General features: G+C 41.2%; 4 protein-coding genes across 6 annotated transcripts; all 4 read right to left on the bottom strand.

Annotated features, from left to right (window-relative positions):
• Positions 1–311: 311 nt before the first annotated feature.
• Positions 312–10,140, bottom strand: ggnbp2 (gametogenetin binding protein 2). 3 transcript variants are annotated; one of them, XM_061752116.1, is made up of 14 exons: positions 9,998–10,140; positions 9,168–9,290; positions 8,543–8,623; positions 8,194–8,447; positions 7,892–7,990; positions 5,735–5,848; positions 5,447–5,656; positions 5,195–5,363; positions 4,897–5,085; positions 1,796–1,904; positions 1,585–1,698; positions 1,336–1,481; positions 1,062–1,250; positions 312–986 (listed from the first exon to the last, which is right to left on the bottom strand). In XM_061752116.1, exons 2-14 carry the CDS (start codon positions 9,258–9,260, stop codon positions 831–833), a joined length of 1,923 nt encoding a protein of 640 aa, XP_061608100.1. In that variant the 5' UTR covers positions 9,261–9,290; positions 9,998–10,140; the 3' UTR covers positions 312–830. The 3 variants fall into 3 exon arrangements, with proteins under 3 accessions (XP_061608100.1, XP_061608102.1, XP_061608101.1); XM_061752118.1 differs by lacking the exon at positions 9,998–10,140 and adding an exon at positions 9,921–9,993; XM_061752117.1 differs by lacking the exon at positions 9,998–10,140 and adding an exon at positions 9,845–9,983.
• A 1,755-nt stretch (positions 10,141–11,895) lies between these two features.
• LOC133467672 (phosphatidylinositol-glycan biosynthesis class W protein-like) lies at positions 11,896–14,860 on the bottom strand. The gene is made up of 2 exons (XM_061752782.1): positions 14,747–14,860; positions 11,896–13,475 (listed from the first exon to the last, which is right to left on the bottom strand). Exons 1-2 carry the CDS (start codon positions 14,747–14,749, stop codon positions 12,018–12,020), a joined length of 1,461 nt encoding a protein of 486 aa, XP_061608766.1. The 5' UTR covers positions 14,750–14,860; the 3' UTR covers positions 11,896–12,017.
• A 619-nt stretch (positions 14,861–15,479) lies between these two features.
• LOC133467604 (phosphatidylinositol-glycan biosynthesis class W protein-like) lies at positions 15,480–18,474 on the bottom strand. Its single transcript, XM_061752646.1, has 2 exons — positions 18,326–18,474; positions 15,480–17,208 (listed from the first exon to the last, which is right to left on the bottom strand). Exons 1-2 carry the CDS (start codon positions 18,326–18,328, stop codon positions 15,748–15,750), a joined length of 1,464 nt encoding a protein of 487 aa, XP_061608630.1. The 5' UTR covers positions 18,329–18,474; the 3' UTR covers positions 15,480–15,747.
• Positions 18,475–19,232: 758 nt separating this feature from the next.
• LOC133467505 (phosphatidylinositol-glycan biosynthesis class W protein-like) lies at positions 19,233–20,695 on the bottom strand. Its single transcript, XM_061752433.1, has one exon. The coding sequence runs from the start codon at positions 20,693–20,695 to the stop codon at positions 19,238–19,240; it is 1,458 nt and encodes a 485-aa protein (XP_061608417.1). The 3' UTR covers positions 19,233–19,237.
• Between the last annotated feature and the right edge of the window lie 1,182 nt (positions 20,696–21,877).

A 21,877-nucleotide genomic window follows, 5' to 3' on the forward strand; every position in this document is an offset into this window, starting at 1 on the left:
AGACAATTTTTTTTATCATTAAACTATAACCTCATCAAAATTATTTTAAATTTTTTTTAATCAAAATATTTCTGAGTGTGTGTAGTTAATCTATAAACTACAAAACTAAATGCGTTTCAGGAACAATAATTTTTTTCTACAGCACCACTAATTTTCTTCACTTTAGGACATTAACCAATTCAACAAATCATATTTCTATTACTTTAATTGTTAAGGACCAAAGAACAAAAGTGTAAATATTTAAAAAAAATATATATATATATATATAGATACATACATTTTCTATCAAGAAATAAGGGACAATAAATTAATGCAGATTAATAAATACTTTATTTCGTACATTTTCACATTCTGCGCTTTGTCACACCCAAATCCTAATTTTAACTGGATGTTCAATTCATCATAAAATCTCTTTAGAATTAATTGCTGTACACATTTAGAGTGCAACCTTAATCACCATGCTGACGTATAGCCTTAGAGAACATATCTTAAGACAACAAAACCCTCCTGTAACACAATACATATGTCACCGCTCACAAAGGTAGATTTGAGTTTCCACTTGTGCTCGTATCCAAAAACCTTGTACAAGCACCACCAAGTCGCTGGGCTTGGTCAATGAGAATCAAGGTATGGGTTCGGAAATTAGAGGCAGGTCGTCTTAAGTGCAAACTTGAGATGAAATACATTCATTAAAAACAACAGAGAATCAGCAAAAAAAAAAAAAATGTAATTGAGAATTCCATCTTCTGCATTGGTTTTCCTTGAGATGTCATGAGTGCACTTAATTCACACTGGTGGTGGCAAACCAGTTGCCACATGCCATCTTTCGGTTACTTGCGCAGGCAGCAGTAGTTGCTGAATTTCTCCTTCAGTAACTGTCGATACTTTTGACGGTTGTTGTAGAACGACCGATTTCTTTCTAAAAATGCCTGAATTTCATCTTGGGTGAGACAATTCTCTTCATCTGAAATTGCTTCAGAATCCTCCTGCGGGAAGAGTACAACCTGAGTACGGTATTTGACAACATAAGGTCTAGTTACATGACAGTAATTGTCACCTACCAGGAGGTCCGATAAACTGATGTTGGCCTCTGATGGTTTGGAATTAAGGCTAAGGAGGTTCTTTCCATGGACGGCCCAAGGTGACTGTTGTGCAAAACTGTCCATCTTCTCACCGCATAAGGAGGAATTTAGATCTTTGGTTTGGCAAACATGAGACGATGGCACACTGTGACTTTCATCTTTGTGTCCCTGTTAACATATTTTACATACTTGAGTTGGTAGACTGGCTCTAATGCAGTGGATGAACCTTTGCAATCCATTAGAGCCCACTTACCTGATTATTACGTAAACCACTTCCCTTTCTTTTCTTCTTTTTACTCTTGCATTGAGGCTTTTCTTCCGAGTGTGTCCAGCAGTCGACACAGCTGTCTGTTGCCTCCTCCTCTTTGTCTTCAGCATAGTTGTGTTCATTGGGCTCGCCTTTAGAGAAGCGGTGGAAATACAATGGCCAAAAGGATTTAAGTTCCACTCCTTTTGCATTTCAACATGATTGTGCATCAGTTTAAAGCTGCTCATATCTGACCTGCTTCATCATGATTGCAGAGTCCCTCGGAGCAGGCGATGTCAGAACCTTCTCGTGACCCACTCTCACTGCCCTCGATGCTTGAGGAGTAGCCATAATCACTCCCGGTAGAATCTGGAAAAAAAAGTTGAAAAATACAAAACTTGTTTCCCTCCTTCACTTGTTAATGTGAGTTTTGGACAATTGATGGTTGTCTTGTGTGGATGTTGACCCCGTTTGTCTGGACAACTGGAGGCGGCGCTTGCATTAGAAGAAATGTTCTCCCCCTCATCGTGGCTCCTGCAGGCAGTACAACTACCCTCCTCAGACTTGAGAGATCCCTACAACAAAGGGAACGTGTGAGTGTATGAGACATGATTTTATGTCCAAGTGCAACTATGGCTGAACTTACACTGTACGGTTCAAGTGATATAATTGAATAATTTAATTTTTTCCCCCTCAAAGAGGCACAATTCGGATCTGCATTATGGCAACGTAAATAGGTGGAAAAAACTGAATCGGACATCTTCAGGTCAGAATCAAATCTTCCAAATGTAGATACAAATCAGATACATTAGCTTGAAAAAGGGGGGCACACCGACTGGTTAGAGCGTCTGCCTCACAGTTCTGAGGACCGGGGGTTCAAATCCCGGCCCCGCCTGTGTGGAGTTTGCATGTTCTACCCGTGCCTGCGTGGGTTTTCTCGGGGTACTACGGTTTCCTCCCACATCCCAAACACATGCGTGGTAGGTTGATTGAAGAGTCTATAATTGCCCGTAGGTGTGAATGTGCGTGCCAATGGTTGTTTGTTTGTGTGCCCTGCGATTGGCCGGCGACCAGTTCAGGGTGTACCCCGCCTCCTGCCCGATGATAGCTGGGATAGGCTCCGGCACGCCCGCGACCCTTGTGAGGAGAAGCGGCTCAGAAAATGGATGGATGGATACCTTGAAAAGGTATTAGCCCAAATCTCAAATCCTCATACTTTTGCATAGTTTAACCCACTTTAATTTTTAAGATCATCAAACAAATGCAAATATAACCCAAGTAAACTGGGTTATATGGGGTTTTTAAATGGTGATTTCATTTATTAAGGAAAATAAAAACTATTCAAACCTTATACCTGGCCCTATGTGAAAAAGTAATGTCTCTCTAAACCTAATAACACGTTGGGCCATCCTCAGCAGCAATGACGGAAATCAAGCGTTTTCTATCTTTCTTCCTTGCAGAATTATTTGAAATCAACAAAAATGGAGGGTTTTAGAGTGGAACGGCCTTTTTAAGGTCATGCCACTGCATTTCAATCGGACTCAAGTCTGGACTTGGACTAGGCCAATCCAAAACCTTCATTTTGTTTTTTAAGCTATTCAGAAGTTGACTTGTTGGTGTGTTTTGGAGCATTATCCTGCTGCAGAACCCAAGTGTGCGTCAGCTTGAGGTCACAAACTGATGGCTGAACATTCTCCCAACAGGATTTTCTCTTAAAGAGCAGAATCAATCACAGCAAGTTGTCCAGGTCCTTAAGGAGCTAAGCAGCCAACGACCATCACGATGTTTGACTGTTGGTATGATGTTCTTTTTCTGAAATGCTGTCCTACATTTTTGCGAGATATAACGACACACACCCACCTTTCCAGAAAGGTTAACTTTCATCTCGTCAATCCATATAATATTCTCCCAGAAGTCTTGGGAATCATTCAGATGTTGTTTTGCAAAAGTAAAATGAGCCTTTATGTTCTTTTTGGTCAGCATTGGTTTTCTCCTTGGAACTCTGGCATGGATGTCATTTTTGCCCACTACCTTCCTTATTGTTGACCTTAACAGAGGCAGAGAGGCCTGCAGTTCTTCAGATGTTGTCCTGAGTTCCTTTGTGGCCTCCTGGATGAGTCATTGCTGTTTTCTTGGGGTAATCTTTGCAGACCGGCTCCTCCTGGGAAGGTTTACCACTGTTCCATAATTTCTCCATGCGAGGATAATGGCTCTCCCTATGGTTCGCTGGAATCCTAAAGCTTTACAAATGGCTTTTGTAACCCTTTCCATATTGAAAGATGTCAGTTCTGGAATTTCTTTGGATTGTGTCATTTTGTTGCAGCTTTTTTAGTTCTTTTGGTTCATAGACAGCAATTTTCTTATTGGGGTCCAATCAGATCCCAAGAGAGAGTATTGATTTTATAAAACGTTGAGAGCAAATAACTCCTAAAATAATACTGTTTCTTTGGAATTTATCTATCTTTTTTTAGATAATAAACACATTTCTACACAATAAGATCTTGCGTGATCTTCACTTATTGAAAATATATTTATGGGATCCAAAAGGCTAAAAGATAATTACCTAAAAAGCCAGCAGAGGGAGGCAGGACAACACAAATACAAGCCAACTCTCACAAAACAACTCGCTTGGATACAGGAAACAGTAGTACATAGATTAAAAAGTAGATGAATGCGAGTAAGAAACATAACGCACTAAATATTACGGTAATTAATTAAATCGCAATTAATGTGATAATTTGACACCCCTAATTATAATCCATCATACGCAATTGCAATCTAAATTTAGCATCAGCGCTAACGTCTGACCAGTACTTGGCACCGCTACTGCGTTTGTATTTTACCCGCAAATATCGCCAAATGTAATTGAACGTCACATATATAGAACGTCAGACATTTATCACATTAACAAAATGATTATGAAATACTACACAGGATGAATACACATGCTACAGTCATTACGTTCTGAAGGGCCCACATCACCTAATAAAGACACGAGAGCACACTGTACAAGTAGCGACCATGCAGTCACCGTTTACATTCCATAGGCTACTTGCCATTTCTGCTGTGCCTCAGGTTTATATGCTTGCTACTTGAAAGAGGCAACAGAATAAAGGTCCCATTTATAACTGACACTAAACAGCGTACCTACAACACATGAAAAACACCAAATGCATCATTTTCTGTACCGCTTATCCTCACTAGGGTCACGGGTGTGTTGGAACCTATCCCAGCTATACATAACGCATTAAAAAAACAGCTATTGTAAATGGTAACCACAGGGAAAGCATATACAATTCAATATGGTCCAGAAATGCTTCATAAAAGGTGTATTGACCATTAAATAAGAAAAATAGTTACTGACAGTAATGTGGCGGTGACCCTGGAAAAAAACCCCTCAAATCACCAAAACAACACTATACCTACAATAAGGCATGGTGGTGGAAGCGTCAGGCTTTGGGGCTGGGGTTTTTTCAGATTGGGAAAGTTTTTACAAAGATTAACACCGGAATTGAGTGCCCGGACCTGTAGTGTAAATCCAGCCAATTTATTCTTAACGGTTCTTACCTCATCATGACTCTTTTCCTTGATCTCTGCTTCCCGATCGGAGATCTCAAAGCCACACCTGTTTCTGCGTCGATTTTTCCGCTTTTGCCTTTTTTTCTCCTGCTTAAGCTGTTTCGCTCTCTCCTTCTCAGACAGCTCCTCGACAAACTGCTCCAGCCGACTGATCCCCTGCATCTTCTCCACTGCCGTCTAGGGGACATAATGATTCCTATTGTTAGGAACGTTATCACATGCCGTAGAGCGGTTTGTCAGCTTCAAGTGACACCAACAACCAGTCTTTGGCTTTCAGAGCAAGTACCTCAAAGCTTTTGCGCAATTCATCAATGCCCACATGGAACAATATCTGCCATGTCTGCTCCTCCGCTCGAAGTTTCTGCCAAATCCTATGCAGTCGCTCATAGAGATGAATGCCTAAACATGTCAGGACTTCTTCCTGCGCAACGTCAATAGTCTTGGCATGTCGCTCCCTATAAATTAAGGAGCGAACAACACAAAATGACTCAAAGGAATCGGATTACATTCTGTTGTAAGGTAAGTAACGTTCACTTACTCATAGGCTCCTGCAAACTCGGGCTCTGCGCGGCTAAGGAGATGAGCGATGAAGTCCGTCTCATAGCACACGTGGATGTGGTGCTCACGAGGGCAGCAGCACAATCCCTCATACAAGGCAGCGCAATAGTCCTTCTCCTCACTGCTGTCCACTTCCCCAACCAGGATATTGTATGCCCTCAAGACTTTATTCTTACAGTCACTGCAAAACCTTAAAGACAAAACTTGTTTTCTTTCAAGAACAAAAAAAGTGTTATTTTGAAAATCAAGGGTGTGAATCAAACATTACCTGTGTTTTTGCAAGTGTGTCTCCAACGTCTCTAAAAGGCAGGCACTATCAACGAGCACCACCTCATCCCTGCACTCCTGAGACATCCGCTCCCACACATCCATCCAGCTTCCCCTGGAAGTGAACACAACCCTTTTATTTAAGAGCACCCGAGAGAGCAGAGTGATGCCTAGATGAGTACATGCTTGGATCTTGATGGCTAAAAAGGATGTTTCATCCAGAATTTTGCCCACATCCCAAGTGATGAGATAGAACACAAGCCCATCATATTCCACACTCATCTGATGAGATTTCACAGTTTCTGAACATGTTCAATAGGATTTTTCATGTTAAACCTAGAATGCAGCTAAATGCACCATCTCAATCAACCTTGATGAAACCGGGCTCAACGATAAAGCTTCTGACCCTGCATCCAATCAATGTGTATGCAACTGGACGGGATTGGGGTACAAGCATCAAATATGCGACAGTAAAGATGATGTTTTGTTTTGACACTTTCATGTGTAGACTCCTACCGAAATGTAATTGTAAAATCTTGGAAATACAGGACATTCCCAAACATTTGACATCATTTCAAGGTCAATTTTTGCTCAAATGATTTCCAAATTTAACAAGATGTGTAAAAACTCACCCAGCAATCAAAAGGCATTTGGGATGTTACAATTTGTTGAAAAAAAAAGTCAAACGAGAGTGCAGTGTGCAATTGAGGAAATACGATACAAATACACCAAATGGAAACAAGATTTGGATATGGCACACATAAAGAAGAAGGCGGTGTGTTTGGAATATTTGTGAAAACTATACATCTTTGCTGGAATTTTGAATAATGAACCTAACATTTTCAACATGAAACCTGTTTAATTTGTTTACCTCGGTAGGACATGTAGTTACTCAGATAATTAGATTTCAAAGGAAAATCATACACTGTATATCGATAACCATAAAAGGTCCGGGTTGAAAAAAAACAAAAAAAAAACCTGACAAGTAATACACGTCACAGTGTGTAGACTCACACATCAATGTCTGCAGATTTGCAGGTTCTGAGGTGCTGTAAGGTTCAGGTTAAATGTTCAGACAAGCAGGAAATAAGAGTTCTTCTCTCAGACTGCTACTACCAGAACATTTATTGTGGTTGACAGTCCACTAAGTTCTTCTTTCTTTCTCTCTTGCTTTGTTGCTCGTTCACTACCTGCACTGTCTACTCATCTGTGTTTGGATTTTTTTTTAAAAAGGCTATATAGTTGGCTTCTAATTGAATTGCTCTTGAATCCTACGTGCAAAGTTATTAGAACTTTTTTTAGTTCAATAGTTTACGATTAAGAGTTTGTGAAGTGTTAAAAATGAACTCCGACCTCCTAACTTGCTGGATTTAGTTGTTAAAAGTTGCAATAATGAGCTTGATGTTCTGGAATTATGTTGATCAAATTTCCTCCCAGGTGACACAAGTCACACAACAAACACAAACGTTACACTGCGCATTGTCAATTTTTGAGGGGCATAAACTTTAAAAGCTGTCCCTGAAATCAGCGATTCCCAACCAGTCTCATGAGACATCATGAGGGGTGCTATGGGAAATGATCCTATTTCACTTCATTTGTCAGAAAAATCACATTATTTTACAAATATACATCTGTTCATCTATGCCGTTGACATATAGTGAGAGGCAGTCTTTCATTAGTTGATAGAAGGTAAAATAAACTTGTGGATCCATCCTGTTGCCCTTCCTACAACAGAATATTGTAGAAGTCATGGCTTCTTCTGAGTATATCAACTTTGTGTTCAATTAAATAGGCCCAGATTTCACACCGAGTAAAATTGAGATCATTATTACGGTATTCATAGTTTTTGTGACATTTTAGTTTGCTGGTGTGCCGTGAAGTTTGTCGTGTAAAATGGGTGCCTTGGCTCAATAAAGATCGGGAAACAGTGGGAATGACTAAACCATATGGTCTCATTTCAGTGGTGTCTTTTGTCCATTGAAAAATGAGGGGACAGCGATAAGTGATGACAGAAGTGCGCGTTTAAAGTATGTGGTTTCCATTTCCGATTTGTAAGTAAGTACCTCTGTAAAAAAACATACAGCAAGTTTGCAACACGAACAAATTATTTGGATTATTAAAAAATAAATAAAACACACACAGATGAGAATTTCCTTACCCCAAAGGTCTGAGTTTGTTTGTGTCCAAGGAGTGTAACTGGCATCGGTTGCTCTTTTTACTTTTGGGAATGGCATCAATTACATCATTCAACTTCGACCTGTTAAATGTACAAATAGAGAAGCTATATACATACACAACTGTCACTTAACAAGAAAAAAACATATATATTCTAGTGTAGTCACAATACTGTCAAAAGACACAACAACACAATACGTTCAGACTAAAAAGGAGGGAAACAAACAAAGTTGTTCAGATGAAGACTGTGTGAAAACAAATACTATTTCTTGCGATATTTCTTACCCTTGGACGTAGAAGAGTCTGTATAGCTTCTTTGCGTCTGCTAAACAAGCCTTCGTGACAGACAGCATACCCGCGGGTTTCAATGCGAGCGGCTCCAAGGCCGGGGTCCCAGATTCCACTAAATGGGAGAATAGGCGCTCCACACTGCGTCTGCAGCCCACGCATGGCACCAACTGGGATAATGCTCTGCAGACCTCTCTGGACACCACCGACACAGCCACAGTCAAGTCCTGTTGCTTCAACTTGGAGTGACCCTAAAGGCAGAGGGGCCATCATTTCTGTTCAAATTGAAGCAAGAAATGCATGCGATAAAGGGACGGGGCGGGGGTAAGATCCTGAATATACCAACCTCTGTGAACTGTTTCCAATGGGAACTACTAATTACATGTCTGTCAACATCCAAGACACCATCAGAAAACTCCATCACCATCTGTCAACAAAAGAAAATATATCATAACTCCTAACTTCCTCTCATTTCCAACCACACCTTAACATTTGAAGAAAATGCGTGAGGTAAAAGGAACATTCTCTGTTGATTTCACATGGGACGACCCTAACTGTAACTATGGCATGGCAAACTAGAAGTTAGCACATCTGCCTCAGTTCTGAGGCTGGGGGTTCCAATCTGGGCTCCTGCCTTCCCGTGTGGAGTTTGCATGTTCTTCCCGTGCTTGCATGCGTTTTCTCCGGGTACTCCGGCTTCCTCCCTCATTCCAAAAAAAAAAAAAAAATGCTTCTTAGGTTAAGTGAAGACTCTAAATTGTCCATAGGTGTGAGTGTGAATGCTTGTTTTTCTTTGTGCGCCTTGGCAACCAGTCCAGGGTGTAATCTGCCTCTTGCCTTCCACCCTAGTGAGAATAAACAGTCTGGAAAATGGATGGAGACCTTTAACTTTGCCCCACCCTATGCCTAATCAAGCAGTTTACCTTCAAAACATTATTTTGGCAGTCTGAGAAATATCCAGGTTTACCTACCGTCAAAGAGTCATCAATATACAGAGGAATCTGTCTGGCAAGAAAGGGGTAGTCCTCTTCATTTTCTCTGCATACAGCTACCAGACGAGCCATGACGTTTTTATTTTGTCAAATACAGCTGACCTGCAAGTTTTACATGACATCCAGTAAATACATTGGACATTTACTCGGGATAAGGCAAATCCACTATAGGTCACAGTGAGCTGCGTCAATTACGTTATCGCTAATATTTGTTTTCTTACAGACGACATATTAAAAAAAAACGGACAAATTCTGTCATGTTGCCAATACTACCACTTAGGCTTGGCTTGACCTATATTTCGTGTTAAGCAATTTAAGCAGCAGTTAGCTTAATAACCAAGAGGGAGCTGGCCCAAAACCTCTTGGTTATTTAAGTCTGTATTGTTTTTTTGTTTAATTATTATTATTATTATTACGAGCATTTTATGTCGTGTAGACAAGACTTGGGTGAGTTTACAAGGCAACGTCATGCTAACGTTAATCTGCTGGCCAGGAAACCCGGGGACTAGTCGTTGGCTCACTCGTATAACAATTCTCCCGTGTGGTAACTGTACGTCGAGAAATGTGGTGCATGAATGCAAATAGTGTGTATTGCGATCATTTATGCTGTTATTGTTGTTTGTAGCAAGTAGAGGCGAGATAACCTGGCAACCCACTTGTTAGCTTCACTGCCCTGCACCGCTAGCATTAGCAAGCTCGCAAATGTAAATTCAACAGTAAACAAGAGCAAACCTTCTATCAGCGTCTATTTTTAAACATTTAGCGAAGTGTATATTTTTAGACGGAGGACAATTATAGTCCTAACTCACCCGCTTTGTAAAATTACTTATCAGCACAAATAACCGCGGCTGGCTTGTAAATTGCTGCTGCGTTCCGGTTGCTCTCGGAAGTCGGATTTTCCGGTTTCCAGTCGGGAAAAGCGAGTGGAAACAACGCCCCTTGAACGTCGCAGAAATCTCACAGCCTCTGACGTCAACAGTCAAAATGGTTGCGAGAAGGCACTTTTAGGATGTCTTCAACACTGTTGATGTCACGTTTGTCTAGTACTTTATTAACAAAACTCCAAAAATGTTAAACAGGGAAAATAAACATACCATAGCATACTATGGCATACAAGTGGCATGTGACGCGACATTTAAGCGTGTCAATTTATTCGGATAATACAACCGCAGTAATACCTTTCATAATTGTAACGTTACGTATGTCATTTGGCGTGTTTTGATGTGTCCTTACAGAACTATTTGATGTCTTTGACGTTGACGGTACGTGGGTGTGGACATTTGGACAAAACCCCGTGCTTGTAGTACAGTGTAAATCGGAATGGTGACGTATAAACCGAGTCCATGATTGACAGTTGAAGTGGTCATGAGGGTGAGCCCGCCTCTCTCCTACCAGACATTATATTATGGCAAAAGTACTCACTGTTTTGCCACCTCTGGTACCAAATAAGAGCAACTCACACTCTGTACTTAAGCAATACAGATACGTCTGTTAAAAAAAAAAAAAAAGATTCAACTCCTCTCCCTGAGAAAAAGTAAAAATGAGTTTTCTTTTTACTTTCAATGCTATACATTACATATTTTGATAACTTGGCACAGCGAAAACAATTTTCTGCACACAAAAAAAAGTTTCTCTCAGTGCTTATACTGAGAAGGAAAAGAAAAAGCTCTTGGGTTTTTTTTAACCCAAGAGCTAGCTTGCGCTGGCTTTAGTTTTATGCAGTCAAAACAATGTGGTCAGCTAACAAAAAAATGACAATTTAGCTGATAACTGAGGAAAAGCGGTTCAGAAAATGGATGGATGGATGAAAAAATACACCTTATGTGTTGTGTTTTGGTCTTTCGAATTAGATGGAGAATCTTTGAATTCCAGAAACGTGTGGTTTCAGGCTGTCACAAGACAACGCATTCCCCACAAACCATTCTTGTAGTCAATTCTCATTACCAAGGCCATGGACGGGGAATATCTTGCTTCTCTGAATCTGTTTTCAGCAATGCGACCTGGTTCACGTTCCTCAGTGTTGCTGCTGTCCTTGTTTTTTTCCCACCAAGATATCAATCAATCAAGATCTCAAGCAAGGTTGACTTTGCCTGTCTTTATTCATGTCTATTTTTTTTTACATCATATGGCGTCTCCCGTGGAGGTTGAAAAAAGCAACGAGCCTGTTTTGACTGAGGAGTAGAAAGTGCGTCTGTTTTCAAATGTAAAAGGTAGTCAGACAAATGTAATAATTTAGTCAAGTACATATATCACAAAATCTACTGACAAAGTATTTGTACTTCGTTAGTTCCTGCCACTGTTAGATACATACTTTATATGACTACTCGTATAATGCAAAAGCTGTTTCAAAATTGTTACTAATTGCTGGAGAGATGCTCACCTGTTTCGTGACTACCTAATGTTGAGCGATGAGTGTACAGTAAATCCAACTTTGCTGTCATTTTTACATCATTGTTTTTGTATGCACTGTTAGGGTTAAAAAATAAAAGAAGCCCACCCATCCATTTTCTACTGACTTTGAGCGAGAGGTGGGGTAAACTCTGGCCCGGTTGCCAGTCCGTCATGGGGCACATTTGGACAACCATTTACACTCACATTCTCAGTGTCATTAAGTGGCGAATGACCCCTGCTGCCTGCACCAAAGTCAGGGGAGTGTCACTACACCATCAGTGATGCAATACAAACTTGAAATCACATTTTTCAAAAATGCACATTTTCGTATTGACTTTAATTTGAGCAATTTAGATGTTGTCACATAGTCTTCGGGGGTTAAGTCATTGAAATTGACAGTCAGCTCTCACATTAAACCTTGACATTTTAAGAAACGTTCTAGAATCGTACTGTTATTCCAAGGAGGTAAAAAACATGTATTACAAAGCAATTTCCGAACATGTATAACAACAATAAAAATACGGAAAATAAACTGCTACAACCAAGAGTGTCCACAAAGCAATTGGTCAGTATTGTAAAGATATTTGCAACCAAGAAAAATAACATCTGATTCTTGTTAATAGCTTGAATGAGACATGAAGCGTCAGTCTTATCTTCATTTTTTGGGGTGCCTGAATATGAATTCCATGATGACGGAACAAAGTGATAGTCTGCTGTTATTTTGGAAAACAGTACAATCAAATCAACAAAGCCAATACATGATATAAAAAGCAGAGACAGCGCAATACTCCAGAGGCAGAAAGGTAGATTCGCTAAGCGGCGAGACACTGGCTCCACTAAAGTCTGGCATGTGCACAAAGCAGCAAACAGTGCGAGAGTTCCCATTAAGAGGGTAAAAACTGCTTTGAGCCAGTCTCTGACATGTGATCTTGGTTGCATCACGTAACATCCAACCTGGACTCCTGCCATGTAGATGCCAACGTAGCCTATAATAGAGAAAACGCCCTCTTTGTTAGCATGAAGGAAGTCCTTCTCTCGGTCATTGTTGTGCAAGACGAAAGCCTTGAGGCCTGTCGTCTCCAGAGCAAATTGATAAACACTACTTATGACGAGAGCCGAGATCCACGAGTGTCTTGCTGGTACAACAACCAAAAGCATTTTGGTCACCACTCTCACAATGGCCAATGTGAAGAAAAAATTCCAGTGGACGCCGTATTCAGTCACATGTTCTTGGTAGCCCCTCAGTTTGACAAAGACAAGTCGCGCTACACCGAGAAAAAACAGGGGCCACACAGACAGCAACTGTTTGCCGACGCGTTTCATCTTGGAGTCGTAAACGTTCTTCCCACGTGCTTCTGGGCACACCAGACCATTTGCGAAGATGAACGCTCCAACACCGAAGTCCATAACGCCTGTTCCATAAGTTTCTGTTTTAGCATATCTCCTTGGAAAGACTCGAAAGTCTACAGCCAGAATACTGATAGCGGTTTGTACATTCACCATCACTCTAAAGATGGTCACAAAGGGAACTTGTTTGAATAGAACAGTCCTATTGCAGAAGGTGTTGAAAGAAGTTTGCCGGTTTCTACGGTAGATGTGACGAAGCGCACATAACAAAACAAAGGTGATGCTCAAGACCACCTGGAGAAGATGGTCGCTCAGGACGGTGCATGACAGGACCAGGGGAAGGACCAGCACGGAGAAATCCAGAAGTAGGTGAGAAATCCGCGAGAAGGGCCGAGGGAGTTTCCCCGTAGCTCGATGGTGGAGGATCAGAATGAGAGATCGGTTGAGGATGCACAGCGGTGTGAGAAACGAGCCCACAATCACTTCCTGTGAACTGGTCCCATTGAGATTACTGACAAATGCTTCTTTCAGTTCCTTCTGAGACATGGCCTGAAAAAAAAAGCATGATTGACACTGGGAATGAATTGTAAAAAAAAAATATATATATATATATATATCTTTCTTGGACTTAGCATTAGTGTAAAATATACAGTAAATGTATTGATCAAGTCAAGATACACCTTCAGCTATTGAAGTTGGAAAACTATTGTCTGTGTATTATGGTGGCTGAGAAATGCCACGGGAGGCGCGCCTGCAAGTGAAGCGATTGGTAGCGCTGAAGAGAAGCGGATGTTATGTGACGCGTATATTGCTCTGAATGTCTTTGGGTTCTGAGAGCAGTTCAAGATATCTCGGAAAACATACGAATGGAAATAGGTCCATCAAACCTCCGTATGGCCCTACCAAAATATTTGAATTCAATTGAGGCTGATCCCTGATGCAGTCCCACCTCTCCACTGTTCCGCTGCCTTCATACGTGTCCTGTATTATTCTAACATACTTCTCTGCCACTCCAGACTTCCACATGCAGTACCACAGTTCCTCTCTGGGTACTCTGTCATAGGCTTTCTCTAGATCTACAAAGACACAATGTAGCTCCTTCTGACCTTCTCTGTACTTTCCCATCAACATCCTCAAGGCAAATCATGCATCTGTGCTACTCTTTCTCGGCATGAAACCATACTGTTGCTCGCAAATACTCACTTCTGTCCTGAGTCTAGCCTCCGCTACTCTTTCCCATAACTTCATTGTGTGGCTCATCAACTTTATTCCTCTATAGTTCCCACAGCTCTGCACGTCACCCTTGTTCTTAAAAACGGGCACCAGCACACGTTTCCTCCATTCCTCAGGCATCTTCTCACACACTAGAATTCTATTGAACAAGCTGGTCAAAAACTCCACAGCCACCTCTCCGAGATGCTTCCATACCTCCACAGGAATGTCATCAGGACCAACTGCCTTTCCATTTTCCCTCCTCTTTCATGCCTTTCTAATCATTGCCACTTCCTGGTCCACCACACTTGCCTCTTCTACTCTCATGTTCCTCATTCATCAACTCCTCGAAGTATTCTTTCCATCTATCTAGCACACTACTGGCACCAGTCAACACATTTCCATCTCTCTTTCCTCTCTTTTCCTCACCTCTAACAAGCCAATGTACGTGTCTTTTGCAGGATCCTACTAAAATAGGACTGATGGCCCGTTACTCTCAGTGCGAAAAAAATAGTTTCACTTTTTACACCTAGTAGCGTGCAAAGTCAGCATAAACCACTGGATCGAAACTAGATGTAACGTAACTAACCCTTGTTAGCAGTACTTACCATAGGTCGATCTGTACCGAATCAGACCAAATGGATCATTTCCCGCAGGTTTTATGTGCGTGATGACCTCACAAGCCTGCCCTCAATTCACCAGGTTCCAGGTCGCATTTACGGGGGCTCGGATTTTTGACAACTACATTTTTGGGGGTAACAGCAGGCTATCACTTGACGTCATTGTGCCGCACAAAATATGTCGTCAATGATCATTTTTGGGGTATTTACCGTTGCATCCCTGTGTTAAATGTGTCTTCTGCTTGAGTCCCCCTTTCTGTTTAGAAAAGGATTGGGCAAACGTTTGTGCCCTTGGGCCGTTTGATGGTTTAATAAAACGGACAGCTGGGCCAGATGTGGTTTTACAAAAAAAAAGTAGTTTTAACTACTTCTTTAAACGGTGTAACTAAATTATATCATTAAAATATGCAAATCCATTCTCACTTTTAAATAGTATTATTTTTTCATTCAATCAATAGCTTTTATTTAACCTATTTTGAAACCTATTTTCCAAGAATGGCCTGGCCAAGATGGCAGCACAAAATCAAATTGGTTACAACAAACACACAAAACAAGTGCAAGCACAAAATCCAACTGAATTGATTTGTCTCTTATAATTGTCTTCAATTCCCCCATTGAATTATAGTTAATGAACCGATTGTTTGATAAAATAAATACAAATCGTTAAAATGTATTAAAAAAGTTAACATTTTATTTATTGTAATTGTATTTACAATAGAGCAACTAACCACTTATTTATTGAGACAAAAATGCATGTACAAAATGAGTGAAAAATGAAAAAAAACCTAATTTGAACTAAGTCGTTTTGAGGAAAACAGCTGAATTCATCCAACAAATGTTCCAGGACTCCTGATGACGTAAATGCCGGATGCACTGGATTGAGCAGGCCTGATCTGGCCTTCCTCCAGCCACGGCAGGGAAAAGCCATTCATTTTTCCAAAGTACATTGTAAATCAACACAATTTACTGGCATTAATAAAACAGTTTCTTTACCAAAATTTGATTGTAATTCCACAGAGGAGCAAAACATATATAATGGTGCAGTTTGTGAACATGTAAGACAGCAGGACACACACAGAAAAGAAATCACTGCAATTAAGTGTGTCGACTAACGCGTTAGTCAAACCTGTCAAGACATTGGAGAGCAGAAAAAATAACAACTGATTCTTGTTGATGCCTTGAACAAGGCACAATCCTTCCATCTCATCTTTCTTTTTGTGGAGGCCTGAATATGAATTCCATGATGATGGTACAAAGTGACAGCCTGATGTTGTTTTGGAAAAGAGTACAATCAAATCAACTGAGCCAAAACATGATAGAAAAAAGAGGGATTGAGCAACACTCCAGAGGCAGAAAGGTAGATTCGCTAAGCGGCGAGACGCTGGCTCCACAAAGGTCTGGCACGTGCACAAAGCAGCAAACAGTGTGAGAGTTACAATTAGGAGGTTCAAAACTGCTTTGAGCCAGTCTCTGACATGTGATCTTGGCTGCATCACGTAACAGCCTGCCTGAACTCCTGCCATGTAGATGGCAACGTAGCCTGCGATAGAGAATATGCCCTCCTTGTTAGCATGCAGCAAGTCTTTCTCTCTGTCATTGTTGTGCATGATGAAAGCCTTGAGGCCTGTCGTCTCCAGAGCATATTGATAAACACCACTTACGACGAGAGCCGAGATCCACGAGTGTCTTGCTGGTACAACAACCAAAATTATGGATGTCAGAACCCTCACGAGGGCCAACGTGAAGAAAAAATTCCAGTGGACGCCGTATTCAGTCACATGTTCTTGGTAGTCGCTCATTTTGACAAAGACGAGTCGTGCTGCGCCGAGAACAACCAGAGGCCACACAGACACGAGCTGTCTGGTGACGTGTTTCATCTTGGAGCCGTAAACATTCTTCCCACGTGCTTCTGGGCACACCAGACCATTTGCGAAGATGAACGCTCCAACACCAAAGTCCATTACGCCTGTTCCATAAGATTCTGTTTTGGCATATCGCCTTGGAAAGACCCTAAAGTCTACAGCCAGAATACTGATAGCGGTTTGTACATTCACCATCACTCTAAAGATGGTCACAAAGGGAACCTGTTTGAAATGAACAGTCCTGTTGAGGAAGGTGCTGAGAGAGGTTTGCCGGCTACTCAGGTAGATGTAACAAAGCCCACAAAACAAAAAAAAGGTGAAGCTCAAAACCACCTGGAGAAGGTGGTCACTCAGGACGGTGCACGATAGGACGAGGGGGAGGACCAGCACGAAGAAATCGAGAAGCAGGTGAGAAATCTGCGGAAAGGGCAGAGGGAGACTCCCCATGACTTGATGGTAGAGGATCAAAATGAGCGCTCGCTTGAGGATGCACAGTGGGCTGAGAAATGAGCCCACTGCCACTTCCTGTAGACTCGTCCCATTGAGATGACTGACAAATGCTTCTTTCGCCTCCTTCTGAGACATGGCCTGCAAACAATACAATATTCATTGAGGACACGACCCAAAAAAACAATTGTAGCATTGACATTGAGTGTAATGGGACAAACTATCCGGTCCCTGTACAAACCTCAAAACTCAAGTTACACCTGAAGTGTTGACATGACTGCAACCTTTTACATTCACTATCTGGGTATCACACATGGCAGGTTTGGGAATTTCCACTGTACTTAATAGCACTAATGTAGCTTTTTCTTGAGGGTTTCACATAAGGCTGGATGCTGATTCGAGTTGAATGATCAATGACTGCCAATGCCAACGACTTACTGTATTTTTTAGATATGCAACTTGAATTCCCTCGAATAAACAAACAACACGAATGGAATCATTTTCCCGTTGTTTTCCGTATGACGAGAGAGGAACCCAGTGGAAATGCACGCGAATATTTTGCAGAGGTCACCTCGCCTCACTTTTACCGAGTAAACTGGAAAGGGGTGTGGTGTTCCGCAACAGACATATGGACCAGCTAATCCAAGCAGTTTGACGGCTCATTTTTTAATGTCAAATTGCTGAACATTTTAAATGTTAATTTATTAAGGATCATCTTTACATACATGTTTTTCCACGAGGAAAACACTTAATTTCATATTATCTGAAAGAAGAATTTTTATGTACAGTGCCATGAAAAAGTACTGGCTTGCCTAAAAATCTTGACAACGAATTATAACTTGATATTGAGATTGTAATACTTCTGAGTACGTTGATCTTAAAATAAGAACCGGTATCGTCCAAGTCAAATTTCCCTGTTCTATTGGCAAGTAATTTTGCTTAAATTCGGTCATATATTCTCACTTAATTACTCTTTATTTCCCTTGTTTTATAATCCCAGTTGACAGTGCATAAGGGGAAAAGGGCAAAATTGGTTTTGAATACCGTCATGTACTTTTTCTACAGGCGAAGGCGCAAACGAAGTTCAAATGATAACTCAGAGAGCTTTTTTTTTTATTAAGGCCTGATCACCCAGCCCAAATTTACACGTGCGTATTGTACTTTCACTTTTGCAATTGAGAACGCTCCTCGGTAAAGCTACTAACTCTGCGTCACCAGGAAACGATTTCATCATTATTCTTTCCAGCAGTGTACTTACCATGATTTTTTACAAATGCAGACTCATATATGTACTGTAGTTGTGTGTCAGTACAGGTTGGTCCACACTTGGTCTGAATCCAAGCATCAAGGATGCTCAAAGCGTGAACCAGATTTAGCAAACACGGAAGTAGAGCTATGGCGGAAATTCTACGGCAGCCCCACTTGGACAAACTACGAGTGTCGAGTCAATAATACTTTGGCATCGCGAATGTGGGCAAAATGATAGTTTAGCACAACGGATTAAAAAAAAGATTGTTTGCACACATATTAGTTTTTGTCTTTTATTATTTTATTATTTATTTTAACATCGTGCTCCAACTGAGAAGAAAACAAAAATCATTGTACACGCTATCATAACAATGTGCCCTCACAGCTTTGCTAAAGTTATGAAATGACCAAAACAAAACACACAAAAAAAGCTAAAATAGCTAATAAAAACTGAACAAATGGGAAGCTAAACAATAAGTCAGATAAGCACAAATTAGAACAATAATTACAGCAATAATAATATTAATCATAACATGTGTTGAGCACAGTAACGGAATTTTTATGAGACTGGGAATGCAAATATGAGGAGGCTATTAATTGATCTTGTGAGAATTTTAATGACCCTATGATGATGATAAACCAGTGCAGTGCAGCCATTTGTGTGCAGTAATTATTATATTACCTGAAGAAGACTATTTGTCAGATGCAATATTGCTATTAACTGTTTGAATGGCGTCTTCACTTCATAAAAGGTAGCTTTTATTGCTGCATGAGCCATAGATATTACCGCAGCAGTGTTAAAATAGAGTACCTGTACTGCTGTCTTAATTCAAAACCTTACTTTCCCCCCCCCCCCCCCCAAATTCATTGTATTCAAAACAATTCACTTGCATCAGTCAAAACTGCCTGCACCACAATTTCTTTACCAACATTTTATTATAATTCCACAGAGATGTAAAACATATATAATGGTGCAGTTTGTGAACATGTAAGACAACAGGACACATACAGAAAAAAAATCACTGCAACAAAGTGTGTTGAGTAAAGCATTGGTTAATCCTGTCAAGATATTTGAGAGCAGGAAATATAACAACTGATTCTTGTTGATGGCTTGAACAAGGCACAATCCTTCCATTGCATTTTTCTTTTTGTAGGAGCCTGCATATGAATTCCATGATGATGGTACAAACTGACAGCCTGTTGTTGTTTTGGAAAAGTGTACAATCAAATCAACGGAACCAAAACATGTTACAAAAAGCAGAGATTGAGCAACACTCCAGAGGCAGAAAGGTAGATTCGCTAAGCGGCGAGACGCTGGCTCCACTAAAGTCTGACACATGCACACAGCAGCAAACAGTGCGAGAGTTCCCGTTAAGAGGGTAAAAACTGCTTTGAGCCAGTCACTGACGTGTGATCTTGGTTGCATCACGTAACAGCCTACCTGAACCCCTGCCATGTAGATGGCAACATAGCCTATAATCGAGAAGATGCCCTCTTTGTTAGCATGAAGGAAGTCCTTCTCTCGGTCATTGTTGTGCAAGATGAAAGCCTTGAGGCCTGTCGTGTCCAGAGCATATTGATAAACACCACTTACGACGAGAGCCGAGATCCACGAGTGTCTCGCTGGTACAACAATCAAAAGCATAGATGTCAGAACCCTGACGAGGGCCAACGTGAAGAAAAAATTCCAGTGGACACCGTATTCAGTCACATGTTCTTGGTAGTCGCTCGTTTTGACAAGGACGAGTCGTGCTGCGCCGAGAACAACCAGAGGCCACACAGACACGAGCTGTCTGGTGACGTGTTTCATCTTGGAGCCGTAAACATTCTTCCCACGTGCTTCTGGGCACACCAGACCATTTGCGAAGACGAACCCTCCAACACAAAAGTCCATAACGCCTGTTCCATAAGTTTCTGTTTTGGCATATCGCCTTGGAAAGACTCTAAAGTCGACAGCCAGAATACCGATAGCTGTTTGCACATTCATCATCGCTCTAAAGAAGGTCACAAAGGGAACCTGTTTGATATGAACAGTCCTATTGAGGAAGGTGCTGAGAGAGGTTTGCCGGCTACTCAAGTAGACGTAAGAAAGCATAGATAACAAAACAAAGGCGAAGCTCAAAACCATCTGGAGAAGATGGTCGCTCAGGACGGTGCATGACAGGACGAGGGGAAGGACCAGCACGGAGAAATCAACGAGCAGGTGAGAAATCTGCGGAAATGGCAGCGGGAGATTCCCCTTAGCTTGATGGTAGAGGATCAGCATGAGCGCTCGCTTGAGGATGCACAGTGGGCTGAGAAATGAGCCCACTGCCACTTCCTGTAGACTCGTCCCATTGAGATGACTGACAAATGCTTCTTTCGCCTCCTTCTGAGACATGGCCTGCAAACATCAAAATATTCATTGACGACGAAAAAAGCAAGACCTCATAACATTCAAGTTACACCTGAAGTCTTCATATTAATGTTTGATATATTTACATTTACTATCCAGGTAAACGGTAAAGCCATCTTTTGTCCATTCTGCATAACAGGACTTTCTCTTTTGGGGAAAAGCCTGGTAACGGTGTTGAGTAAATGAAGTCTGCGATGGTAGATAACCTTATAATTACTTCTTGTGCTTACCACAATTTGGACACAATGCAGGCTCTTAAAATAGTTTTGTAGCAGGACAGGTTCGCTCGCAGGTCTGAATCCAACCAGGATGCCTGTGGTTACCTTTAAAAAAGCACATACGGAACTAGACCCGCGCACGCGTACACCGAGCACCACCTTGGAAAAATGTCAATGCTGTTCTGGTACTTGCTGTGTATTTCGAGTATGCAATGTGGTGGTTATCATTAATAACTGGTAGGGAAGCGATCACGTTAAACATATGACACGTGCATTAACACAATCGTATGGCAAGCACGGTTCAATTGTTGGGTAACACCAATCTTTAAATGGGCCAATGAATGTTTCAGTTTGAAGACCGTGTGAATGTGCGTGAGTCCCAAAAATCCCCAACGAAAGAAAAACGTAAAGATGAAGCAATTCTATTAAGATGATCAGTCATGGACAGCGCTATTAATGCTCTCGCGCTTTAGCCGACTCCACGATGACACCTACAAATTGACCTTCAAACAGGACTTTCTCAAAGGCCACTGAGCTCGGAGTATCACCAACAGATTGCGTCAGAGACACAGACAGACTGGAAGAGTCACAGAAAGGCATATATGTGAAGCTGCTTGGCAATGTATTGTGTCCGTAAGTCGGAACCGAACGCCATTGTAAGGCAGAATGTCATTTTTACAGCAAATAGAAAAGAATCGACTGACAAAAATTGAGCATGCCTTTTTTGCGCTCCGTGACGAAGTATTTTTCTTACACCACTGCGCACACTAGTCCAACCCTGGATATCTACAATTTCACACCAGTATGTCGGTGTAAAGTTTTGTCAGAACGTCTTCACTTCCATTGCTGTCCCTTAATATGAATCGGGTACGACAACTATTCAATTGAAGAGGTATTTTATTCTCTTATCGGGAATTTCTTCCACATGCAGTATATCAAATATCTGACT

The sequence above is a fragment of the Phyllopteryx taeniolatus genome, chromosome 17 (genome assembly GCF_024500385.1).
Source record: "Phyllopteryx taeniolatus isolate TA_2022b chromosome 17, UOR_Ptae_1.2, whole genome shotgun sequence".
Taxonomy (NCBI): domain Eukaryota; kingdom Metazoa; phylum Chordata; class Actinopteri; order Syngnathiformes; family Syngnathidae; genus Phyllopteryx; species Phyllopteryx taeniolatus.